Below are 27,521 nucleotides of genomic sequence, written 5' to 3'. Positions count from 1 at the left end.
TTACCCGCCAGGGGGCAGCCGAGCGCTCCTGTTTCGCAGAGCCGAGTACCCCTCACCCCTCCGGGGAGGTAAGGCGCGGCTGCGCGCGAGTCGTTCCTGCGGCGCGTGTGGGGAGGCTGGGCGCCGGCTCCGCATCCTGCGCTGGCCGAGGTGAAGTACCCCCTTCACCTCGCGCTTCAGGGAAGATCCGGTCCCGGCTTCCGCCCGCTGGACCGTGAGGGTTCCCCAGCCGGCTTTGGGGCACCATCGGGTTGCTGTGCACCCTGACGTTTTGTGGGTCCTCCGTGGCGGTGTCACGCCTGTCTGATCACATGCATGAGCACTCCTCCAGTTTCGTGCGCACGCCGTTTCCTGATGTCTCTTACTAATTTTAGTGTGAATTGTTTCGCCGCTTTACTTGAATGGAAACATTTGTTTACAGGTAGCCCTTCAGAGGAGGTTTTCACTCTCTTCTGGGAGCTTTTGGAAACTTCTGATTTTCAGGCTAGCTTCCTTCCCGTTTTTACGTGTAGGCTGGTCGTCCTCACTTCTCGAGGGAGATGTTCCTTGCAATTCCATTTTCTCCATTGGAAATTTCTCTCAGTTTAATGGCTTAGGTGGCAGCTAAATAGAATTGCCAGCAGGTGGCCCCAGAGCACCGTGGATGTGTTTGCCCTTTTGGGTCTTAAAATTTCACAGGGGCTTATTGAATATCTACCCCACTCTATACACTCTATACCCCACTCATACAGGGTATGGGGTGCGGTATAGGGATACCTGAAGGTGTGGGCCGGAGGCCTTGGCCTCAGGGAGAATAAAAATGATTTATTATTCTGGTCTTTTTCTTTCACAAGATTTTGGTCTTTATTGGATTCATTCATGTAATCATTCAATAAATATTTATTGGATGCCTACTGTGTTCCAGATGCTATTCAGAGACTTGATGGACATCAGTGAACTAGAACAAAGATCCTTGACCTCATGGAACTTATATTCTAGCAGGCAGCAATGATGATAATAAGTAGAAAAGTTATATAGTTTGTTAGAAGTGTTATGAAAAAGAAAAGTGTAAAACTGAGTGTGTGAGGGTGGGATTGTTGGGACGGGCAGTTTGCAGTATTGAAGAGGGTGACCAATAGGCCTCATGAGGAAAGCAAAATTTGAGCAAAGATTCAAAAGAAGTGAAGTTAGCCAGGCAGAAATCTGGGGGAAGGTAGAGACCATGACAAATTTGCTGCAGTTACATTACATTTTCTGTTTTAGATGAGCTGAGGCTCAGAGAAGTGAGAGGACTTGTTTAAGGTCTTATGGGGGGTTACTGGCAAGTTGGTGTAGCTTGACTGCTTCATTCCTAGCCCTGTGTTCATGTACCAGATCTCATTACTACTCCATGTTTGCCAAGGGATGGCGCCTTCTTGTAAAGCTGCACAATACACAGCCTGCTTAAGTGATGACTCAGGTCAGCTTGGCATATTTCCACCTGTTGGGTAATACCAAAACTGCCTGTGATCTTTCTTTTTTACATAATCAGTAAATATTTATTTGAGGGCTGTGGAGGCTAGAAATGAGTCATGTCCCTTGCACCTAAGGGACTAATATTATATCCATAAACAGTTTTGGTTTTCATTTCCTGTCTTTCATCTGCTTTCCCTGCCTCCCCCCAAGTAAGTCCATTGATGATCTCTACTTACACCTTGGAATTGAGTTAGTTCTCAAAATTGGTTACCCATTCCTGGATTCTCCCTTGATTCCTTTTGCTGGCAGCTGATACATGGTGCCCTTCCCTGGTTATCTCTATGTCACTATTTTGCATTCCCTCTATACTGTGTTGGACCAATCTGTTGGGCCAGGCTTATGCTTTGCTCTCCACTCCTAGGCTTCGATTAGATGCCCCACCTTAACCCTTTCTTAGTTCTCCTCTAGAACTCTTTGTCACCTGTTTTCACAGTTGTTGAGATCTGTCCACTTGATTGGAGACCCTGTGTCTTCCTCCTTGGAAATTGTGCACCCTGGGCATTCTGCTTGGTCCCCTTGAGCTGCCTCTCTGAGCCTGAGTCACTTCTCTCAGCCTCTGGCCCTGAGAACTCAGGACATGTGCTGGGTCTCTGACTTGCCCACATTTGCTGGGAGGATATTGTGTTATCTGATGTTAAAGTTCTGGGTCATGGTGCTTGTGAACAGCAGTGAAGGACAGAAAGCTGTATTTAGGTAATTAATTGAGAACTAGTAGCTGGGAGGAGAACAGAGCTTGGTAAGCCTGTAGTGGATAAGAATGAGGAAGCCTAGTGTTGAAGAATGGGTAGAATTAAGACGTGTAGGGAACAGGATGGGGGTGAACTTGGGGTGTTGTGTGACAATGAGAGATTAACCCAAATAGAACAGAGAGGGTGTGTTTGGGAGTGCTGTGGGAAGATGGTAGATAGGCAGGGTGGGGCTGGAACAGGGCTTGGAGCACCAGGTCAAGAAGTTTGTATTACAGCATCATAAACTATTCTTAAATACGGAAGTTCCCAGGAATCTGGTCTAAAGGCCTAAAGGCCTTAAGGACAACATGTCATTAGGACCTGTATATCCACCTGCTTATCTTTGAGCATCTTAAATTTACTATGTTCCTGAATGCCCCATATAAAAGGGGTCCCATTGGTTATTTTGTCAAGGTGTCCTGTTTCTTATTCTTTGCTTGTTTATTCTGTCTCTAGTGTGTCCTCTAATGAATGCTGCCATGGCAGGGACTCCCATCTGGTTGCAGCACAGTATCAGCTACTTAAGGCTCTAAAAATAATTGCTGACTGAATGAATACTCTAGACTAAATGTCTGTTTCTCAGACCTTATTCTACCCTCTGGATGCTTGAAGTCTCTTAGTGCTAACACCAACTGTCTGGTCTGCACAGTTGGGAACTTGGAGTCGACCTTGCTGCAGATGTGAACACAGAACCTGACTGCTCCTGAATGTAACATGGGCTGTAGTCTGCCTGAGACTTTGTTTTATACTCCGTTATGACAAGGTAACAACATACCATGTTGCATTTTAGATACAAAGGCTGAAGGTATCAAACACAAACATTGAGGGAAAAGAAGTTAAAATTCATTGGGAAGCAAGGCCAATGGCAAATTGTATATTACATCTTTCTAACCATGATATTGACTATTCTGATCTCTTCAAGGGGCAGAGTTACATAGTGGTTTAATAATAATAATGGCATGTGTTATATTGCCTGGGCTCAGATCTTGCTTCTGCCACTTACTTGCTGTGTGACTTTGGAAAAGCTGTTTTAAGCTCTTTGTGGCTTTTTTCCCCCTCATCTAAAAAATACAAGTAAGAATAATACCTCACAGAATTATTGTGATTAAGTTCTTAGAGCAGTGCTAACACATAGTAAACGCTCAACAAGGGATAGGTTTTGCTGGCTATTAATATTCACTGGGTATTTAAGCTAATGATCTATTGCCATTTGGAACTGCTGATCTGAAACAGGCAGCCACATTTCATCAGAGAATGATTTTTACAAGATGTGACCAAGGGTGTGGTAGTGAAGGGAGGTTGGAATTTTTTGAGTCTGGGCCGAGTTTCTGCAGGAGAGGTAGTGGCCAGGGAGAGTACCAGGTCTGGATGGGATTATTTTGGGTAGAATGTGCACATAAATTCCCTGATACAATGAAGGAAACATTACCACTTAGCCCTCTATATGCCAGGCTGCACAGAAATCTAAAAGAACTCTGCTTCTACCCTGTTTTTGCTTTGTAGGAGTAGAAGGCAGTGGTGTTTGAAGCCAGGCCAATTATGATCGTGGTGGTTGGTGCCTTGTCAAAGCTGTCCTTTATGTTCCCATCCTCTCTTTTCTCACTATGGCTCTCTGCCTGCTCAGTGAACATAATTGGATGTTTCATTCCAAGAGTCGTGGTGAACAGGAGGGTTTGGAGATTTTACCAAACTGGTTACCCATAAAAAGTTCCTTTTCCCTTCTGGGTCCCTGTGCTCCACCATTTCAGGTACTCCATATTCTCACCACCTCCTACAACAAAAAGAGCAATGGTGGATTTGATAACCATTAATTAACACTTTAGAGTGATTTTCTTTTGCTGAATTTTGAGATACTTGGAGGTGAAACATTTTAAAGCTACAGAAACAACTGTGGCAGATCTGCAGTGTTGATGAGGTCTCTCCCAGGCTCTCTGGGCTTCCCCACAGGTGTCCTCTAGGGGCCCCCCAGTCCAAACTGAGGGAACTGAGGATGCAAACATCAGCATTCTTCTCTTCTAAATGTCAAAGGCAATTAGCAGGTGTGAGACACAAAAGTTTGTGAGAAGATGCTATGGGAGAGAACCTGTAATTTTTTTTCTACTCCACTTCCATCCAGAATAGAAAAAAAGATTGCCTGAACACAGATGGAGGGGAGTTTGGAGAAAAAATAGAGTAGGGTATAGCATGCCCCAGACTAAGTATGAGGGATGGTGATTTTTTTTTTTTTTCCAGAAAGGTGTTGATGGAGGGCATGTGTTGTGATAAGCACTGGGTGTTACATGCAACTAATAAGTCGTTGAACACTACATCAAAAACTAATGATGCACTATATGTTGGCTAACTAAATATAATAATAACAAAAAAGAAAGGGATTGATGTATTTACTGAATAAGACCTTAATCAGGGTGGCAAGCTGTCTTTATAGCACATTCTGTACAGCCCATGCATAAAGGAGTCTCTATAAATGAATATGTCTGGTATCAGTGAACAGTCCACTCAGTAAATGTGGGCATGCCAGAATGAAGAGGACACGTGCTTCCCTGTCTTAGTATCCCCACAATGCCTGTAAGCCCTGTAGAGAGGTGCTCTGGTACTGTGGAGTAGAAGGCATTGACATGAATGTTGCAGAAACTCAGCCTCTGAGTTTGCCTTAGCCTGAAAATGGCCTGAGAGGGCATTTGTGGGTGTCCAGTGAGCCCTGTCCCCTTCCTGGGCTCTTGCCTGTCTTCCTCTTCAATACTCTGCTCTAGTCACTTTTCTAATTCTATCTCTAAGAGGATTTAACTCTCATATATTGGTTTTTCCCTGTCATATGGGTCTATTCTGGACTGTACCCCTCTAGTTTCTTCTTGGGTGGGCCCATCTCTCCATTCATTCCTCAGTACATCTGCAGAGCTGTTTCCAGAGTCACAGTCATTTCCTGAATCTTCACCTACAATGTTCCAGAAACTCTCTGCTTGTTCCCTCAGGTCCTTTCACTTATTCAGTGCTGGCCTGATTTCTTGACAGTTTCACTGATTGTCTGGCCTTTGTCTTTATCGTGATTTCCTTCAGCATTCCCTCCTCCTTGGTGTACTTGGTGGCTTTATTTCCAATACACAGCATCCCCAATTCTTTGCTTATTTGTTTGCCAGTAAAACCTGCCCTTACTCGTTCATTGAACCCATAGTTTTGGATCATGGAATTATACCATTAGAATTTCAGAGGGATTTTTAAAAATTATTTTATTTTTTCATTTTATTTCTTTTCAGTGTCCCAAAATTCATTGTTTAGGCACCACACCCAGTGCTCCATGCAATACATGCCCTCCTTAATACCCAAGGTAACTATCTCTTCACCTAACTGAAACCAAGCTGTTCCTGAATGACACTGCTTTCCAGCAGTTCCCTGTGCAAGACACTCCTTCTCCCTGCACTGTATGTGGCCTGGAGATGGGTTAAGCATGCTCTCCATTCACCATGTGTCTTCTTTTGACAACCACTCCTCCACTGATGCACATAAGCTCCACCCTCTTACCATCCTCATTTTTGAATCACGTAATCTCCTTGACCTATAACCATATTCAATGAGAGCTTTGGCACCTGTCTCTTTCCACCCCGGCTTTTGTCACCATTCTGGAAAACTTCAACAACCATGTTGATGACATATCTGGATTCTTCATTTCTCATACCCCATTGATTCCCACCTGCACTCCATGTCAGCAACCCATTCAAATGGCCTCACCTCAGACCTTGCTGCCACCCACGATCATTCCACCTCTGAAGCCATGAACCCTGAAATTCCAATTATTATTTTCTGAATAATACACCTAGTGTGGAGTCCAATGTAGGGCTTGAACTCACAACCCTGAGATCAAGACCTGAGCTAAGACCAAGAGTTGGATGCTTGATTGACCAAGCCACTCAGGTGCCCCATGAAATTCCAATTTTTGATTTCACAGCACAGCTTTCTAACTCTGTGACTCCTAGGTTCCCAGTAAGTCTGTTCTTAAAAAATAATCTGCATTTTTATTTTGAGTAATTGCATTCCTGCCTCCCAGAATTAATACTAATAAGCATTTTGTCATATTTGTTTTAGTCTTATTCAAGTGAATAAAACATTAAAGGTACATTTAAGTCTCTCTCGTGTGCTCTTCCCCTACATTCTAATCTCCCCTCCTCATCAGAAGCAACCATCATTATGAATTTGGTGTATGTGTATGTGTGTGTATATAAAGTATAATATTGGGGTGCCTGGATGGGTCAGTCAGTTGGGCATCTGCCTTTGGCTCAGGTCATGATCCCAGAGTCCTGGAATCTAACCCTGCATTGGGCTCCCTGCTCAGTGGGGAGCCTGCTTCTCCTTCTCCCTTTGTCATTCCCCCTTCTTGTGCTCACTCATCTCTCTGTTAAATAAATAAAGAATATCTTAAAAAAAGTGATATTATTTTTTTGTTCCTGTACATAATTTGCAACTTGATTTTCATTCAGTGTTATGTTTGGAAATCTACGTGTACTGGGATGCCTGGCAGTTCAGTTGGTTGGGCATCTGCCTTTGGCTTAGGTCATGATCCCAGCATCCTGGGACCGAATCCCACTCAGGCTCCTTGTTCAGTGGGGAGCCTGCTTCTCCCTCTGCCTGCCACTCCTGCTGCTTGTGTTCTTTCTCTCTCTCTGACAAATAAATAAGTAAAACCTTAAAAAAAAAAAAAAACCTATCAGTACATAACAAATAGTCTGCTCCTTCTAAGTGCTCCATAGCATCCAATGTAAGAATGCAGTGCAGTTTTTTTAATACACTTTTAATCTTAAAATCTTTTAAAATCTTTTATTTATTTATTTGACAGACAGAGATCTCAAGTAGGCAGAGAGGCAGGCAGAGAGAGAGAGAGAGAGAGAGAGAGAGAGAGAAGGAAGCAGGCTCCCTGCTGAGCAGAGAGCCCGATGTGGGCCTCAATCCCAGGACCCCGGGACAGTGATCTGAGCTGAAGGCAGAGGCTTTAACCCACTGAGCCACCCAGGTGCCCAAGAATATAGTGCAATGTATCTGTTTTTCAAATTCATCACTACAAAGAGTGCTGCATTAAACACTCTTGTAAATATCTTCCCACATAGAATAGTCAGTACAGCTCTGTGGGTAAGGTGGGACTATAGCTAGACTGTGTGGTGCCTTTGTGTGCATTAGAAAGGCTTCCTCTTTGCATGGACCTACATAGCTTGGCAAATGGAGGGGCCTTGGAAAAGAGGAAAATTCTCAGGTGGATGTCGCTTTGTGCTCAGGATGCGTGAGTTGTTAAGTGGGTGTGGACTGGGCTTCTTGGACTTAATCCCTGTAGTCACCTCTGGACAGGGGACAGATCTCACAGCCTATTTAGTACCTTGGGTTAATATAAAACAAAACTTTAGAGTCACACTGTGTGGGTTTAAACGCTAGCTTTTGTAACCATAGCAAACTGCTTAAAATCTGTGCCTCACTATGCATGTCAGTAAAATGGGAATATGGATTTCTCTCCTGTAGTTGTATAGTAGGAGTAATCAAGGTTATATACAGTAGCATTTAGCACATATTAAGTTTTACATAAATGTTAGATATTATTATCATTTTTTTTTGCATGTTCAAATTCCTTTATGATATAACAGCAGGACTATAGCTGCTGTTTGGGAGGGTATGCACTTTTTAAATAAACCTGTTCTTTATCTTGTCTCTATTTTTTCAGTCTATCGTTCTCTCTCTTGCTTCTTTCATAACCAAACTGGATCCCATGATCACATTTTTGAAACTGTGAATCTCAGTCATGTTATCAGGCATGGGGATTATTCTGAGCAATGGGAAAGCATCACAAAGAGGAGCAAACCAAGTCACCCAGGCTGCTCCCCCAAAGTGGGCAGAAGGAAAGGCTTGGATTAAGGGTGCAGTAAGAGTGACCTCCTTCTGCCAGCCCTGAGGACTCTTCTTATCTAGATAGGGCCTCACCTCCTTTGGGAGATGTCTCACATAAAAATGGTAAGTGGCCTGAGCTCATTTTTTCCCCCTCTTTTCCTTCTTTCCACCCCCACTTCCCCATGCACACACTCCTTCAGTCAGCAGTCTGATACATTTATTATTAAGAGCTGCTTATTGCCTGTTATTTGCTTTCCTCTCCCTATTAATTCTCCCACATAATGCTTCTCTCATTTTCTTCAGTTCTGTTACCAAAAAATGTCCCAATATCCTTAATTCTTTTTCTTAAACATATTTTATTTATTTATTTGAGAGAGAGACAGTGAGAGAGGGAACACAAGCAGGGGGAGTGGGAGAGGGAGAAGCAGGTTTCCCACCAAGCAGGGAGCCCAAGGCAGCGCTCAATTCCAGGACCCTGGGATCATGACCTAAGCGGAAGGCAGATGTTTAACAACTGAGCCACAAGGTGCCCCTTCTTCTTTCTTAGAATACTCCCTGTACCCCTTGTTCTACCAGAAATCTGTTTTCCCTTTATCCTATGAAGTGGAGCCTAGCTGTTCCTGGTGAAGTCAGTGGGCAAGTGGATGGATTGAGAACAAGTTTTGCAGTCAGTCACACTTGAATTCGAATCTGAACTACATCATGGATAGACCTCATGATAACTTATAAAGATCTCAGCTTGCACACCATGGTTTAAGGATCTTCTGCTCCTAAGACTTGTGAGGTAAAAAAGTAACCTCATATTGATACATAGCTTCTAGTATATTCCATATTGTTACTTACCTTTACACCCAAAGCTGCTGCTACTAGCAGGCCCATCCTTACTGTAGTAAGAAGAAGAAGAAAAATTTCCTGTACATTATCCCTCTCTTCACACACACGCAGTCTGGGATCAAGAGAGTCCTGCACATGTCTTTTCCTTCCTCTCATACCTGTATCCCTCAGTAAGGGTCATTAAGTGTCCTTGAGCCCTTCACTTTTCCTTGTATGTGCCCTGCCAATTCCAAACCTGTGGGTAACCTAACTTCATTTTCTTTGCTGCTTCTGCCAGCCTGTTGGATGTTGATGAATATCATATGTATTAGCTCCTCTCTGCACATTTGTGATGTGCAGCTTTATCTAGGTTCTGAAGACTGCCTGGCAGTCTCTTTTCTAATTTCTAGTTGGTGCCCTTTCTCAGACGCTCAACAAGTATGTATCACACCTTTTCTGCTTTTTTCAAGCCCCCTTCCCTTCCCATCATCCTTTTAGGAGATCACTTCACCTTCTTCTTTACTAAGGTGGTTGAATAATTGAAAATACATTAAGAGCCCAGTCTCAAGAAGAATGTTTCCTTGAATAAATGACACTGTAGACGTTTAAAGGGAAAAAAGCCACAAGGTTACCAAGGTTTCAATTAGTGTGTTCATGTGGGTAAAAGAGAATATCCCCCACATGATTATGTTACTTATAGAAATTAGTATTGCAGATGTCAGGAAGAAAACTTTTTATGTTAGGGAGTCAGTAATTTATAGGAAGGGGCTCAAGGTTTCATTGGTTTGGGGAGGCCAATTTTAGGTAGAAGCTTCTTCCTTATTTTTAGCTTTTCTCTGGGCATAAAGAGGATTTTTTCCTTTCCAACTGTGGGAACTGGTGGGCTTAGTTATAATTGTGGCTGGGCTAGGGGTCATTTTTGTTTTCTCCATAGGGCCAATGGTTGTGAAGTCTCCTAAATTCTATTCTTCTGTAAGGAAGCCACTGGATCACAGAGCATTCAAATGCAGGTTGCTCGGCCCCATCTCCTAGAAGTTTGGATTCAGTGGGTATGGGATGGAGTCCATGAATTTGCTTTTTAAATAATTACCTCAGCTGATTCTAATGCAGCTCATCCTAAGGAACCCTTGTTCTCTCCCATTTTTATCTCCTTTTTGCCTCAAGACTGAGAGGTACACTAATTCCTTTTCAGGGGTGAGGTCTCTCTATGTGCTCTTGATTGCATTTTGTCATTTCTTCTCAGTCCTTTAGCAGTCTTTAACAGTGACTCTCCCTTTCTCTGGTACCAACTGTCTCAAAATCTCCTTCCCTTCAGCTTATCAATATTAATTAACTCATTTAGGAAATTTTTAAAATTTAATGTCTCATATGTTTCCAACATATAGTTCAATTTCCTTCTTTGTAAAGCCTACTTCTTTCCATCTGTCTACTTGTGATCTGCATTGTGTATTCTTCTACCGATATCCTATGGTTTTGTTTATTAAAACTTTATTAACTACATTCTATGTTCATGTCCACTATGTAAGTAATGGAAACCTCATTTTGGCTTCTGGAACACCCCTTTTTTGTGCTTGTCTTCCTACTTTAATTTGTCTTTATTGATGTCCTTCCCTGGCTTTTATACTTATGTCAATTTCCTTTAGAGCCCTTTAGAGATTGTTTCCAACTTGATTTTCCAGCCACAGTTTCCAATACTTTTTCTTGGTCCTCCATGTTTCTGCTAGAGACACCTTCTCTTTGGTTGCTGAGCCATTATTTCCTCCATATCTTTGCACATGGAGTCCCCTTCTTTGCTGAGAAATCTGGCAGTATTGCACAGCAGATTGTCCCAGCTATGTGTCTCAGAGTGCCTACTGATTTAAAATCTTCAACACCTGGAATGCTCAGGCTTTGTAGATACAGACCATGCAGCAGGTGGGAGGGTTGCTCAGGGATCTTTCAACTATGGAGTAGAGCACACAGGATGGGGGAATTGGAGAGCTCAAGAAGAGGTAGTGGGGTAGGGTGGAGACAGGGAAATCTGGCTGTTAGTGTAGATATAGGATCTTCATCTTTTAAAGAGTGCGAGACTGTAGGTGGTTGTTTTAAATTAGTCCACAGTGAAGTTCAAATGAGGCATGCACTAAGAAGGACTAGGTCGTGGAGCACTGTGTGTGGGCATAAACAATGAATCTTGGAACACTGAAAAAATAAAATTAAATTTAAAAAACCATCTTAAAAAAAAAAGGACTAGGTCGGAAATGCCACCCTATGGAATTGAAGCTAACGAGAACCATTAAATGTGATGAGGTAGATAAAATGTGAGGACATGAGTTCTCTGCAGCAGGGATCCTCCCTTGAAAATTGTTCTTAAGTGTGTTGCTAATGAATGAGGGTATTTTTCAAGCGTCCCTTAAGGACATTAAGTATCCTTGCATTGAGGGCAGGAAAGGAAAGTCAGAGAAATATTAGTTGATGTGTCTCTAGCAGTGCCATGAAGAGGGTGCTGCTCTGGTTTTATGTGTTTGATTGTACAGTTGGCCCTTGAACAACATGGGTTTGAACTGCACAGCTCCACTTACGTGTGGACTTTTTTTTGGATAAGTACTAGTACTATAAATGTGTATTTTTTTTCTTTATGATTTTCTTTTTTTTAATTTTTAATTTTTTATAAACATATATTTTTATCCCCAGGGGTACAGGTCTGTGAATCACCAGGTTGACACACTTCACAGCATCTCTAGCTTACTTGATTGTAAGAGTGTGGTATATTATACATATAACTTACAAAGTAGGTGTTATTTGAATGTTTATGCTATTGGTAAGGCTTATGGTCAACAGTACTTGTTACTAACAGTGTTTATGGAGGAGTCAGAAGTTACATGTGGGTTTTCACCTCTGCATGGAGAGGAGCGGTCAGCATGCCTAACCTGCCTCTTGTTAAGGGTTAACTGTAATTGTTTAAAGAGAAATATTACTTTTGATGGCTGCATAGTATTCCATTGTGTATATATACCACATCTTCTTGATCCATTCATCTGTTGATGGACATCTAGGCTCTTTCCATAGTTTGGCTATTGTGGACATTGCTGCTATAAACATTAGGGTGCACGTGCCCCTTTGGATCACTACGTTTGTATCTTTAGGGTAAATACCCAATAGTGCAATTGCTGGGTCATAGGGCAGTTCTATTTTCAACATTTTGAGGAACCTCCATGCTGTTTTCCAGAGTGGCTGCACCAGCTTGCATTCCCACCAACAGTGTAGGAGGGTTCCCCTTTCTCCGCATCCTCGCCAGCATCTGTCATTTCCTGACTTGTTTGATTTTAGCCATTCTGACTGGTGTGAGGTGATATTTCATTGTGGTTTTGATTTGTATTTCCCTGATGCCGAGTGATATGGAGCACTTTTTCATGTGTCTGTTGGTCATCTGGATGTCTTCTTTGCAGAAATGTCTGTTCATGTCCTCTACCCATTTCTTGATTGGATTATTTGTTCTTTGGGTGTTGAGTTTGCTAAGTTCTTTATAGATTCTGGACACTAGTCCTTTATCTGATATGTCGTTTGCAAATATCTTCTCCCATTCTGTCAGTTGTCTTTTGATTTTGTTCACTGTTTCCTTTGCTGTGCAAAAGCTTTTGATCTTGATGAAATCCCAATAGTTCATTTTTGCCCTTGCTTCCCTTGCCTTTGGCATTGTTCCTAGCCATCAAAAGAAATGAAATCTTGCCATTTGCGACAACATGGGTGGAACTAGAGCATATCATGCTTAGTGAAAAAGTCAAGCAGAGAAAGACAACTATCATATGATCTCCCTCATATGAGGAAGTGGTGATGCAACATGGGGGCTTAAGTGGGTAGGAGAAGAATAAATGAAACAAGATGGGAATGGAAGGGAGACAAACCATAAGTGACTCTTAATCTCACAAAACAAACTGAGGGTTGCTGGGGGGAGGGGGTTTGGGAGAAGGGGGTGGGATTATGGACATTGGGGAGGGTATGTGCTTTGGTGAGTGCTGTGAAGTGTGTAAACCTGGTGATTCACAGACCTGTACCCCTGGGGATAAAAATATGTGTTTATAAAAAAAAATTTAAAAAAAAAGAGAAATATTACTAGAGGGGAAGACCTTTCTGGTAGCAATGCATGTGTTTCAGTGTTAGATAGATCTGGGTCTCAACTTGGTTCTACTAATGTAAGGAAGTCACTTTTCCTTTCTGAGTCTTCTCTTCCTCTTCAATAAAATGAATATAAAACACCTGTAGTCACAGGGTTATTATGAGAATGAAATTAAGCAATGAATAATATATTAAACAATATATATAAAACACATAATTTAATATTCCCTGCTCACATGGCATTCAATAAAGATGTTAATTTCATACTCTCTTTTCCTTTTAGGACAAATTGTTAAAATTGTCAGGTTATCATAGCATGATAGAGCAACATTTTGAGAATAAAACTCTTTTGCTCTAAAGGTCATTTAACAACCTCTGATATCTCTTAAACGAATCTATCCAGTGGCAGGGAATACCCTATGGTAGATAACTGGTTCCTGTTCCCAATGCATGTATATTTTGTAGTTAATAAATTAGATCCTCAAGACTTTGCTTACTATGAATCTTTCTTTCAGAACTTGGTCATATCTGAATGTTAAAAAAAGTCAGTTTCTTCGTCTTCAGAATTGAGGTTCAGATTCTAGTCAAGGTATTGAGACCCTATAAGATCCTGTCTAAAACAATGACCTTACTGCTCCTACCTTTGGATTCTGTCATAACAAAGAGAAGAGAAACACATGAAAAAAATGGGCTAAGGTATACAACTAGGCATTTATATGAAATTTCTTTGCTTTCTTTTACTAGAATGAAAAAAAAATTATATATATATACGTATATATATATATATGTGTGTGTGTGTGTGTATATATATATAAATCCTGAAATCTCAGCATTTGGAAGAGGCAAATAATAAGGTTGGGCCAATGCCTGGAAAAAGGGTCAGAATTTGGTCATCATCCTTGTATACTCAGATGTAGACTCAAATCAGATGCACTACTGTTGTAGGGTTGATGAGACTCAGGGAAGCTGTTTCTTTGTAACTAAACTCACCAGGGACTGAAGCAAGAAAGCCAGATTGCCAAGAGAGAGAGTCAGAAAGTCAGAAATGAACTGCCAGAAACACTAGGTTTCTATGTTAATGAATGGCTAGTGAATGCCTTTTGTTTTTGAGAAAATTACAGGAAGCCAAAAATTTCAAGCCTCCCTGGTGAGTTTTCAAGTCTATCCAGGCAGTTGGTTGTGTGATTCAGATGATGAATATCATCAGACTCTGATGTACTGATACATATATTTCAACAATTGGGACATGCTGGACCAGAGAGACTATGGCCTAGCTTGGCAGAGTAGTTTCTTCCTTGAGCAGTCCTTGAGGGGGATTCTAACATGGATCTTTGTGTCTTTCTTTTTCTTGTGAAATAATTTGAATTTTACAAGTAAGTGTAGGGAATAATATAACGTCTTTTTGCTTAATGGGACACCTGGGTGGCTTAGTCAGTTAAGTGGCTAACTCTTGGTTTTGGCTTAGGTCATGATCTCAGGGTCCTGGGATCAAGCCTTATATAGGGTTCTGCCTACAGCAGGGAGTCTGCTTGTGGATTCTCTCTCTCTGTCTGCCTCTGCCCCAACCCTGGCTAATACACATGCACATGCTAGCTCTCAAATAAATAAATAAATAAATAAGTCTTAAGAAAAAGAACACTTTTGGCCTTGTTTATTCTTTCTTTTTTTTTAAGTTTCTTTTCCTTCCTTCTTTTATTTTTTTTTCTTTCTTTTTGGTTTCAAAATTTTATCTGAATTCTAGTTAGTTGACATATGGTGTAATATTAGTTTTAGGAGTAGAATTTAGTGATTCATATAATACCTAGTGCTCATCTTAATAAGTGCTTTCCTCAATACCCATCACCATTCTTTCCAGAGGTAACCACTATCCTGAATTTGGTGTTTAACATTTCAATAAGGATTTATAAATTATAAATAAATTAATACATTATCATTTACCAGTTATGTAGTTAATAACTACAAACAATATATGGAATTATTATGTATGTTGTAAAGACAAGTAAATGGTATCACACTATATATACATGTTTTACAACTATGTCATTAAATATTCTACTTTGGGAACTTGTTCATATTGATGTGGATATATATGTAATCAAGTAGAAGCAGAAAACTTTTCTCTTCATCCCTTCTAGATTCTTGGGCTGCCCTTATAATTAAATTGACATAAGACAGGGTAACAGGAGAAAAATTTAGTTTTGTATGTATGGGAGCCCCGTAAAAATATGAATCTCAAAAGCAGTAGGCAGTTCAGGTTTGTATACTGTCCTGAACTAAGGAGAGGCAGGTGGGGAAGAAAGTAATTCACAGGGAGACAAGAAGAGCAAATGGTTTCCATGCCACACAGACAAGTCTTTCTGATTCAAAAAGTGATCTCTGATAATAGCTCTCTCCCATCTAAATTCTTTTAGACAGTTAAGGGAGAGGGACAAAAAGCTTCCTGAGTCTGCTAGGCCTTGATGGCCCTCAGCTCAAAATCATCCACATGTCAAAGTGACATATTTTGGGGTGTTATATTCTGCCCTCTCCATATACATGCCATAAATTTTAACTGCTGCATATCATTCTAGTATACTGATATTTCTCTATTCTTCTGTTGAACTTTTAAGTTGTTTATGACATTTTGGTGTGCTTGCAAATTGCTTCCTAAGTGGTTACCAGTTTAGACCTTATTGCTCCATGTCATCCCCAACACTGGATATGGTTAGAATTTAGTGTTTTCTAATCTGATGGTTATGAAATGAAATTTCATTGTGTTTTAATTTTCTGTTCCCCTGAGAATCATTTTAAAAATGCCACTTGGCCATTCAGATTTCTATTTAGGAAAATTTTCTTTTTATAAGTTTGGCTGTTTTTTCCTAATTTGATATTTGTAAGTTCTTTATACAATCTGGCTATTAGTCAGTTATCTATAGGCATTGCAAAAAAAAAAAAAAGTTTTATCCTAGTCTGTGTTCCTCTCTTTTTTTGTGGTTTGAGAGTGTCTTTTGATTCACAGACACTTAGAATTTGATTATAGTAAGATTCACTAATTTTTAATTTGAGGTTCTTATATTTCTTTTTTTAAGACTTCCATCTACTTCGAAGTCATAAAAACATTGTCCTATATTTTCTTTAACATTTAAAAATGTTTGGCTTACCACACTTTAGGTCTCTAATTCCCTTGGAACTGATGTTGCATATGACATATGAAATGGAGGTATAATTTTTTTTCACATGGAAAAGCAATAATGGTGGAACTATTTTTTTAAATTTATTTTTTATTTATTTTTAGCATAACAGTATTCATTATTTTCACACCACACCCAGTGCTCCATGCAATCTGTGCCCTCTATAATACCCACCACCTTGTTCCTCCAACCTCCCACCCTCCCTGCCACTTCAAACCCCTCAGATTGTTTTTCAGAGTCCATAGTCTCTCATGGTTCATCTCCCCTTCCAATTTCCCTCAACTCCCTTTTCCTAACTCCCCATGTCCTCCATGCCATTTGTTATGCTCCACAAATAAGGGAAACCATATGATAATTGACTCTCTCTGCTTGACTTATTTCACTCAGCATAATCTCTTCCAGTCCTGCCCATGTTGCTACAAAAGTTGGGTATTCATCCTTTCTGATGGAGGCATAATACTCCATAGTGTATATGGACCACATCTTCCTTATCCATTCATCTGTTGAAGGTCATCTTAGTTCTTTCCATAGTTTGGCGACCGTGGCCATTGCTTCTACAAACTTTGGGGTACAGATGGCCCTTCTTTTCACGACATCTGTATCTTTGGGGTAAATAACCAGGAGTGCAATTGCTGGGTCATAGGGAAGTTTTATTTTTAATTTCTTGAGGAATCTCCACACTGTTCTCCAAAGAGGCTGCACCAACTTGCATTCCTACCAACAGTGGAAGAGGGCTCCCCTTTCTCCACATCTCCTCCAACACATGTTGTTTCCTGTCTTGCTAATTTTGGCCATTCTAATTGGCGTAAGGTGATATCTCAATGTGGTTTTAATTTGAATCTCCCTGAGGGCTAGTGATGATAAACATTTTTTCATGTGTCTGATAGCCATTTGTATGTCTTTATTGGAGAAGTGTCTGTTCATATCTTCTGCCTATTTTTTGATATGATTGTCTGTTTTGTGTGTGTTGAATTTGAGGAGTTCTTTATAGATCCTGGATATCAACCTTTTATCTGTACTGTCATTTGCAAATATCTTCTCCCATTCCATGGGTTGCCTCTTTGTTTTCTTGACTGTTTCCTTTGCTGTGCAGAGCTTTGGATTTTGATGAAGTCCCAAAAGTTCATTTTCCCTTTTGGTGGAACTATTTATTGAGACGTTTTCTTTCCCCACCAAGATGCAGAGTCATTACTGTTATATGTCAGGTGTGTATGGGTCTGTTTCTGGATATCCCATTGCTCTATGTGTCTGTTCTTACAACAATTCCATACTGTCCTAAAATAACTTTGTAATACCTTTTGATATCTAATGACATTCCTCTTCCTTTTTTAAAAATTTATTTCTTTTCAGCATAGCAGAATTCATTGTTTATGCACCACACCCAGTGCTCCATGCAATAGCGTCCTTCATAATACCCACCACCTGGCTCCCCCAACCTCCCACCCCCCATTCCTTCAAAACCCTCAGATTGCTTTTCAGAGTCCACAGTCTCTCATGGTTCATCTCCTTATTTAAAAATTATCCTAGTCATTAAAAAAAAAGATTTTATGTATTTATTTATTTGACATAGAGCACAAGCAGGGGGAGTGGCAGACAGAGGAAGTGGGAGAAGCAGGCTCCCTGCTGAGCTAGGATCCTTCTTTGGGACCCAATCCCAGGACTCCTGGGATCATGACCTGAGCTGAAGGCAGACGCTTAATCTGAACCACCCAGTTGCCCTGTCCTGGTCATTTTTAATTCTTCATTCTTCTATATAAAAATTTTGAAATTAGTGTGTCAAGTTTCACAAAAAGCCTTGTGAAGACTTTAAACAAAATCAACTTTATTGAGATACAGCTTTCATATGATAAGGTGCATTTATAGAACAATTCCATCACTCTTGTTCTCCCTTGTGTTCCTATTTATAGCTGATTCATAAGTCATAAGTTCTACTCCCACTCCTAGTTAACTACCCATCTACTTTCTTTTTTTTTTTTTTTTTTAAATTTTTTATTTTTTATAAACATATATTTTTTATATACATATATTTTTATCCCCAGGTCTGTGAATCACCAGGTTTACACACTTCACAGCACTCACCAAATCACATACCCTCCCCAATGTCTACTTTCTTTTTTAATCTTCAGTAAGTTTCATGTAAGTGGAATCACATTGTATGTACGTTTTCGTGTCTGGCTTCTTTTTATCAGTATAATGTTATTGAAGTTCATCCATCATGTATATCAATAGTTCATTATTTTTTCCTTTTTTTTTGTTTTGTTTATTTATTTGACAGAGAGATCACAAGTAGGCAGAGAGGCTGGCAGAGAGAGAAGGAAGCAGACTCCCCATGGAGCAGAGAGCCTGATGCGGGGCTCAATCCCAGGACTCTGGGATCATGACCTGAGCTGAAGGCAGAGGCTTTAACCCACGGAGCCACTCAGGTGCCCCTCTTTTTCCCTTCTTAAATAGTGTTTCATTGTATGGCTGTACCACCATTTGTTTATCTATTCATTGGTTGCATTTGGGTTGTTTCTAGTTTCAGGCTATTATTATTAAAACAGCTATGAACATTCATGTAAAAATTTCATCTGGACATATGTTTAATTCCACCTAGGAGCAGAATTGCTGGGTAATATAGTCAGGTATAGTAACCTTATAAGAAATTGCCACACTATTTTCCAAAGTGACTATGTCATTATTTTTTTCCCACTTGTTATATCACACTTGGCATTGCCAGTGTTTTTGTTTTTGGCCATTCTAATGGTGTGTAGTAGTATCTTACTATGTCTTAACTTGCATTTCCTTAATGACTAGTGACATCATGTATCTTTTCATGTGCCTGTTGGCCATTTGTACATCTTTTTTTCATTCAGATTTTGCTCATTCTTAAACTGAGTTGTTTGTCTTATCCCTAAAGTTTAAAATTCTTTATATAGTCTGGGTTGTTTGTGAAGGATAGGACCTTGGAAAATAACTTTTTGAGTTAGTTTCTAGTCTGACCACCTATGCGTGAGAAGTGAAATGAAGCAGAGATGACACAGACCTCAGTATTTGGTCATGATTATTTATTATCAATTTTATGCAATACAGTTATTGGATCCAAAGACTTGAAACAAATATTTTATAGTCAAGCCAAAAACTATAAAGCAGTGGCAGATAGTCTTCTTTTCTATATGGGCACAAATGGTATTTTCCTATGTGGAAAGACCAATGAACTATAAAAGTAGGTTGGAGACCATGCTATTGCTCTTCCTTTTTTAACCTGGGGCAAATTCTTAGAAGTAGGGGGCAAGAACTTTCTTGCTGAAACCAAGTTAGAATCCACATTTGGATTCCTTTATCCAGCAGGGTCCATCCCTGCTGTTTAAGAAAGAATGCTCTCACTCACTGGCAAGGGAGAAGCTCTTGGTCCCATTTTTTAAATGACACTTGTTAAACTTACTTATTAAAGACTTACCCAAGAAGAGGGTCTTGGTGGTTTTGATAAGTAAGGAAACAACCAACATTACATTTTTGCTTTTAGAATATTCTCCATTCTGTCACCATCCAATGTGGGGGATACCACAACTATGGTCCCTCCATGTTGCTATAAGAGAGGCTTTGACCCCAGAACTGGTAATGCATTTCTAATACTTTGATCTTTAGACTTACACTGAAAGCTTTAGTAATGAACTCTCGAAAAGATACCTCAACTAAACCCCATGCTTCTCATATGCTTTGTATTATTCTTCTAAATTTATTCTCACACATAATTTGTTCAACTCAATATTTCCTAACAAAGTGCCCACATACCCTACATTCTTCTGAGGAAAACTTAATAACAAGGAATAGAGTACATGTTTAGAGGAAGAAATAGATATACTTGCTTTTAAAAGGAGTTTTATAATGAATTGCTTATCTGTAACATTTTTGTATTTCTTGAATGGCTACTTGAATTAATTTCACTTATATTTATTATTCATCCCTAGAATTGGCACCTCTGCTCTTGGATATATTTATAGAGTGGCGTGCTACTAGGGAAACTTTGGGAACTTGGGCTGGTACTCCCCCCTGCACAATTATCTCCTCCTCTCTTATAACAATAGTCACCTTGTATATTACCCTCCTTGCAAATTAACAGTGTATTGGTAGTGTTGGATCTAGAATGTCCATAGGGTGTAAATTGTCTAGAACCACAACTTGATGAGCTTACTTCTTGTCTATAACTGCTTCTTATTTGTTCTTCATTACAATTTGAATGGATATAGTCAGATGGACCTTGGCTCCATCCTTGACTTTGTTGCCTACATGTTCTTGATTGTCCATGAATACTCTCATATCCATCAGGCCCACTGTCTGATAGGCCATAACTCCTACCTCTTTCATTTTGGCCACACTCTGACCATTCCTGGCTATTGCTTCTTGATCGATTAGGGATCAAGCACATTTTGGGTCTACTGTATTCATTACGAGTTTCACTTGAACTTGATCTACATCTCCCTTGTATTTCATGTTGCTCATAGCTAGAACACTGACCAGATTCAGAACCACATTTCCCAGAGCTAGATGGGTGATATGAACAAGATCTGTACTCTTCAGAGTGAGAATACTGACCAGATCCAGAACCACATTGTCCAGAGGTAGATGAGTGACATGACCCATACCCATATTGCTCAGAGCTAGAACACTGGCCAAATCTAGAACCACACTGCTCAGAGCTAGATGAATAGCATGGTCCAGACCCATATTGTTCAGAACTGGAACACTGACCTGAGCCAGACCCATGTCGGCTGTGACTAGAAGATCTACTTGAGCCAGACCTGTGTCGGCCATAGCTAGAAGACTGACCTGACCCATGTTGCCAAGAGCCTGAAGACTGACCTGAACCAGACCAATGCTGGCCATAGCCAGAAGACTGACCTGATCCAGACCCATGCTGGCCATAGCTAGGATACTGACTGGATCCAGACTCATGTTGTCCAAAGCCAGAAGACTGACCTGATCCAGACTCATGTTGGCCATAACTAGAAGACTGGCTGGATCCAGACCCATGTTGCCCAAATCCAGAAGACTGGCCTGATCCAGACCCATGTTTGCTGTAGGTAGAAGACTGACTGGATCCAGACCCGTGTTGGCCACATCCAGAAGACTGACCTGATCCAGATGCATTTTGGCCATAACTAGAAGACTGGCTGGATCCAGACCCATGTTGCCCAAATCCAGAAGACTGGCCTGATCCAGACCCATGTTTGCTGTAGGTAGAAGACTGACTGGATCCAGACCCATGTTGGCCATAGCCAGAAGACTGACCTGATCCAGATGCATGTTGGCCATAACTAGAAGACTGGCTGGATCCAGACCCATGTTGCCCAAATCCAGAAGACTGGCCTGATCCAGACCCATGTTTGCTGTAGGTAGAAGACTGACTGGATCCAGACCCATGTTGGCCATAGCCAGAAGACTGACCTGATCCAGATGCATTTTGGCCATAACTAGAAGACTGGCTGGATCTAGACCCATGTTGCCCAAATCCAGAAGACTGGCCTGATCCAGACCCATGTTGGCTGTAGGTAGAAGACTGACTGGATCCAGACCCATGTTGCCCAAATCCAGAAGACTGGCCTGATCCAGATGCATTTTGGCCATAACTAGAAGACTGGCTGGATCCAGACCCATGTTGCCCAAATCCAGAAGACTGGCCTGATCCAGATGCATGTTGACCACAGCTTGATATCTGTCCTGCAGCAGAACCAGATTGTCCATAGCTAGAGGATTGACCTGAGCCAGAACCACACTTACCATGGCCAGCAGACTGTCCTGATTGAGACCTCTGGTGACCATACCTAGAAGACTGACCTGAGCCAGATCCATGCTTCCCAAGACCAGAAGACTGAGCTGATCTAGACCCATTTTGGCCATAACTAGAAGACTGGCTGGATCCAGAACCATGTTGCCCAAAGCCAGAAGACTGGCCTGATCCAGACCTATGTTGGCCATAACTAGAAGACTGACTGGATCCAGACCCATGTTGCCCAAAGCCAGGAGACTGGCCTAATTCAGACCCATGATGGCTATAACTAGAAGACTGACTTGATCCAGACCCATGTTGGCCATAGCCAGAAGACTGGCCTGATCCAGATGCATGTTGACCACAGCTTGATGTCTGTCCTGGAGCAGAACCATATTGTCCATAGCTAGAGGACTGACTTGAGCCAGAACCATACTGACCATGGCCAGAACACTGTCCTGATTGAGACCTATGGTGACCATGGCTAAAAGACTGACCTGAGCCAGATCCATGTTGCCCAAAGCCAGAAGACTGACCTGACCCAGACCCATGTTGGCCATAACTAGAAGACTGAGTGTATCCAGACCCATGTTCTCCATAGCCAGAAGACTGGCCTGATCCAGAGCTATGCTGACCAAAGCCAGAAGACTGACCAGATTCAGACCCATGTTGCCCACAGCCAGAAAACTGACCTGATCCAGACCAGTGTCCATAGCTAGAAGATTGACTTGAGCCAGAACCATACTGACCATGGCCAAAGCCTGAAGACTGGCCTGATCCAGATGCATGTTGACCACTGCTTGATGACTGTCCAAAAGTAGAACCATGTTGTCCATAGTTAGAGGACTGATTATATCCAGATTTGTGCTGTCCAGAGCTTGATGACTGACCTAAGCCAGATCCCTGTTCATTGCTAGAGGACTCTCCTGAACTGGATTCATGTTGCCCAAAGCCAGAAAACTGACCTGATCCAGATCCATGATGACCATACAAAGAGGACTGACCAGAGCCTGACCTTTGTTGTCCATAGCCAGAAGACTGGCCTGATCCAGATTCATGTTGACCACAGCTTGATGTCTGTCCTGAAGCAGAACCATATTGTCCATAGCTAGAGGATTGACTTGAGCCAGAACCATACTGACCATGGCCAGAACACTGTCCTGATTGAGACCTATGGTAACCATAGCTAGAAGACTGACCTGAGCCAGACCCATGTTGCCCAAATCCAGAAGACTGAGCTGATCCAGACCCATGTCGGGCATAACTAGAAGACTGACTGGATCCAGACCCATGTTGGCCATAGCCAGCAGACTGACCTGAACCAGACTCATGATAACCATTTCTAGAGAACTCACCTGAACCCCATCTCTGTTGCCCATATCCAGAAGACTGGCCTGATCCAGATTCATGTTGATCACAGTTTGATGTCTGTCCTGAAGCAGAACCATATTGTCCATAGGTAGAGGATTGACCTGAGCCAGAACCATACTGACTATGGCCAGAAGACTGTCCTGAGCCAGACCCATGCTGACCATAGCCAGAAGACTGGCCTGATTCAGACCCAGGCTGGCCATAGCTAGAATGATGGCTGGATCCAGACCAATGTTGCCCAAAGCCAGAAGACTGACCTGATCCAGACTCATGATAACCATATCTAGAGGACTGACCTGAGGTAGCTCTGTGTTGGCCATAGCCAGAAGACTGGCCTGATCCAGATTCATGTTGACCACCGCTTGATGACTGTTGTCCAGAAGCAGAACCATGTTGTCCATAGCTAGAAGACTGACTGTATCCAGATTCAGGCTGTCCAGAGTTTGATGAGTGACTTAAGCTAGATCCATGTTCAGTGCCAGAGGACTCTCCTGAGCTAGACTCATGTTGCCCAAAGCCATAAGACTGACCTGAGCTAGACCCATGTTGTCCCAAACCAGAAGATTGACTTGATCCAGATCTATGATGACCATATTCAGAAGACTGACCAGAGCCAGATCTGTGTTGATCATAGTCAGAAGACTGGCCTGAGCCAGACCTATGTTGGCCATAGCTAGAGGACTGTCCTGATCCAGATCCATGTTGACCACGTGATGACTGCCCCAAAGTAGAACCATGTTGTCCATAGCTAGATGATTGACCATATCCAGATTTATGCTGTCCAGAGCTGGATGATTGACCTAAGCCAGATCTATGCTCAGTGCCAGAAGACTCTCCTGAGCTAGACTCATGTTGCCCAAAGCCAGAAGACTGACCTGATCCAGACCCTTGATGACCATATGCAGATGACTGACCTAAGCCAGATCTATGTCGTCCATAGCCAGAAGACTGGCCTGATTCAGACCTGTGTTGGCTATGGCTAGAAGACTGATCTGATCCTGACCCATGTTGCCCAAAGCCAGAGGACTGGCCTGTTCCCAATCCATGTCGGCTGGGGCTAAAAGATGGACTTGAGCCAGACCTATGTTGTCCATTGCTAGAAGATTCTCTTGAGCCAGACCCATGTTGGCTGTGGCCAGAATATTGACTTGAGCCAGAACTATGTCGTCCATAGTGAGAAGACTCTCCTGAGCTGGACCAGTGTTGGCTATGGCTAGAAGATTGACTTGAGCCAGATCCATAGTTTCCACAGCTTGATGAACATCCTGAAGTAGAACTATTTTGTCTATAACTAGAAGATTGACCTAAACCAGATCCATGTTGCCCAAAGCCAGAAGATTGACCTGAGCCAGATCTATGTTGTTCATAGCCAGAGGACTGACCTGATCCAAATCCTTGTTGTCGACAGCTTGATGATTCACCTAAATTGGATCCTGAGCTAGATTCATGGTATTTCTGATTAGAAGACTGATTAAAACCAGGTCCATATTTTCCATAATTAGAGGACTGGCCTGACACAGAGCCATGATTTTGTCTTCCATAACCTCCTGACTGATGAGTAGAGCTGCTACTATGTTTTCTCTGAGTAGAGGACTCATAGGAGTTTGACTGATTTTTGCCATTGCTTATGGACTGGCCTGATTCAGACCCATATCCCTCATTGCTTGTAGACTGTTTTCGTTGTCTACTAAGTCCAGATTGACCACTTTTATTGGTTCTATGTTGCCTCTGACCAGAAGAATGACTCTCAGACCTCTCTTGTTCATAAGAGCCATGCCTGTTTTTCTTACTCTCTTTGAAGTGGCCTGAACTTGACTCTCTTCTTCTTTCCCCAGAGCTTTGCCTGTGCTCTGAACTTGACAAGCCTCCTTGATGGTCCATTCTTCTGGAGCTGGACCCAGGCCTGTGTTTATTGCTTCTTCTGGAGCCCCTGGAATCATTCTCTCCTGTACTTGACCTTGAATGACCTTGCCTTTTGTCCTCCTCTTTTGTTTCACTTTCTTCCTCTTGGTGCTGGTGATTGTGGTCTCTCTGCTTTGACCCTGAAGCTTGGCAGTAATCTTTACTGATGATTTTATTACAAGCCTGAGCCAGTTTAAATATCATCAGAAGATACTCAATAAAGTCCACTTTCTTGTCACGGTCTTGATCCAGATTTTGCATGATGATACCTACAGTGTCTGGATCATCTGGATTCTGTATAGGAACAAGATACAAGGGGTAGCTATTTCACTATGGACTACATATCCAGCTAACCATTTGAAAGAAGACTGTAGCCAGATATTCTGGCTTAGGTGGAGCTCAGCCACCCAATCCTTTAGGCAGAACTGCTCTATCCTGAGCAGAAAGAAAGAAAGAAATAGGTAATGAACAATGCAGTGAGAAATTGCTAGAAGATGAGAATGGAAGATGTTAGGGAAGAGGAATGAATTATATTTTGTAAGAAATGGTCAAATATGATTAGCTAATTTATAAATAGGAATTTAAAAAATGAAAAATAGATCAAATATGAATGATTAGCATAATTATATATGAATTTTCTTTATTTTTTGCAGCTATTACTTCATTAATTAATTCATTTAATGAAGATTTATTGTGCACCTACTCTTTGCTTAGCATTGGGATAAGTGCAGGGATAAAGCAGTGAACAGGTTTGTTTTCTGACAAAATGGAAGATAAAGAAGTGAACAAGTTTGTTTTCTGACAAAATGCATAGACACACAAACTTAAAATTACAGTGTATTGTGATAATGTGATAATGATAATAGGAGAACCATTGGGGGTTCAAGGAAGGTTAATGAGAGGAAGTGATGTCTTTTGAAGTATGGGTTGGACTTAGCCAAATGAAGGGTTAGGAAAGGAGGGAGAGAGGGCAAAAGATTGTTCCAGGCAGAAAGAACAATATGAACAAAGCTGGAGGTTAGAGGATACATGCCTCATATGAGGCACTGAGAGATATTCAGGATTGTTAAATTTTGAGTTTCAATAGTCAGGGGATATTGCTGGAGAAACACATAGGGATCAGATCATGCATTTTAAGTTGTGTAAAGGAACTTTGGACTTTACTTATTTTAGAAACTGTGAACTTTTGGGGCACTTGGGTGGCTCAGTCGGTTAAGCATCTGACTCTTGGTTTCAGCTCAGGTCATGATCCCAGGTTGTGAGATAGAGCCTAGCCCCTCCCTCTTTCCCCCCCTCACTCCTGGAATGAGTGCTCTCTCTCTTCCTTTCTCAAAAACCCCCCAAAAAGATCTGGCAGCTTTTGAAGGATTTTGAATTGAGCTGTGAAATGATTAGATTTGCACTTATGATGACTAAGATTAGAAATAGAAGGTGACATGATCCAGAGGACTAGCAATAGTGATGGAGAGAAATGGGCTGTTTTGAGAGACTATTGATGAATTAGATGAAAGGTTGAGGATGAAGGTGCTTACTGAGAGAAGAAGCCATGAACCGAACCAGATTTCTGCCTTGGGTAAATAAGATATTTACTATATCCTATATATATCCTATATATAGGGTTTGGAGGGCAATGGTTTCATATTTGACACACTGAATTACACCCTTAGGAATCCAAATAAGAAATATTTCGTAGGCAGCTGGATATAATGAAGAGCTAGATCTAAGCTCCCAAATATATTTATTTTTTTCAGAGGTGACATTTTAAGATGGTGGTCACCAAGTTTCATGATTTAGGAGTAAGATGCTAACTTCCTGAACTCAGAGGCCTTGTAGTGTCGCAGTCTCAGAAATAGGCAGTGGTCAGAATGGGCTGAAGAATGACAAATAAAGGGAAGAAGATGAATTTTATCTACTTTTTTTTTCTGAGAACCATCTTAATTTTTTTATTCCGTGAGAATTACTCACACAGATGGGATATTATATAATCTGTGGATTTTGTCTATTCAGTAGGATCACATCCCTTGGTCGTGTTTTAGAAACCACTAGGGTCAACTTTTGATCATATTTCAAGCCTTGACCAAACCCTGTTCTCTATTACCAAGTAGAGAGAGTCCTGTAGGAGTTTGACACAGGTGACAAAAAGGTAGGAGGGGATGAAGAAGAGCATTGCAGCTATCTTCAGTCCTGACCTGGAGTTCTTACCTTCAGAATTTGATGAAATTCATTTTCCAAAAGTTCTTTCAGTTCTGCCTTGTTCAACATGTCACACTCCCCATCCCGGGTGGCATATTGGTAGAAAAGATCAATGACAGTGACGATACTTTTTAGGAGTTCAGGCAT

The 27,521-nt window shown here is 41.4% G+C and overlaps 1 protein-coding gene across 1 annotated transcript; it reads right to left on the bottom strand.

Annotated features, from left to right (window-relative positions):
• HRNR (hornerin) lies at nucleotides 1-27,521 on the bottom strand. The gene is made up of 3 exons (XM_059138547.1): nucleotides 27,384-27,521; nucleotides 20,498-25,475; nucleotides 1-233 (listed from the first exon to the last, which is right to left on the bottom strand). Exons 1-3 carry the CDS (start codon nucleotides 27,519-27,521, stop codon nucleotides 1-3), a joined length of 5,349 nt encoding a protein of 1,782 aa, XP_058994530.1.

The sequence above is a fragment of the Mustela lutreola genome, chromosome 10 (assembly GCF_030435805.1).
Source record: "Mustela lutreola isolate mMusLut2 chromosome 10, mMusLut2.pri, whole genome shotgun sequence".
NCBI lineage: Eukaryota > Metazoa > Chordata > Mammalia > Carnivora > Mustelidae > Mustela > Mustela lutreola.
This window is presented reverse-complemented; position numbering and strand designations above follow the sequence as displayed.

Excerpts from the sequence above, each read along its gene's own strand:
- HRNR (XM_059138547.1), bottom strand. The coding sequence starts at position 27,521 with ATGCCTGAACTCCTAAAAAGTATCGTCACTGTCATTGATCTTTTCTAC. Across the intron at positions 25,476-27,383 it reads AATTTCATCAAATTCTGAAG|AATCCAGATGATCCAGACAC; the intron begins GTAAGAACTCCA and ends GTTCCTATACAG. Across the intron at positions 234-20,497 it reads GTGTGGCCAAAATGAAAGAG|CCGGCTGGGGAACCCTCACG; the intron begins GTAGGAGTTATG and ends GGTGCCCCAAAG.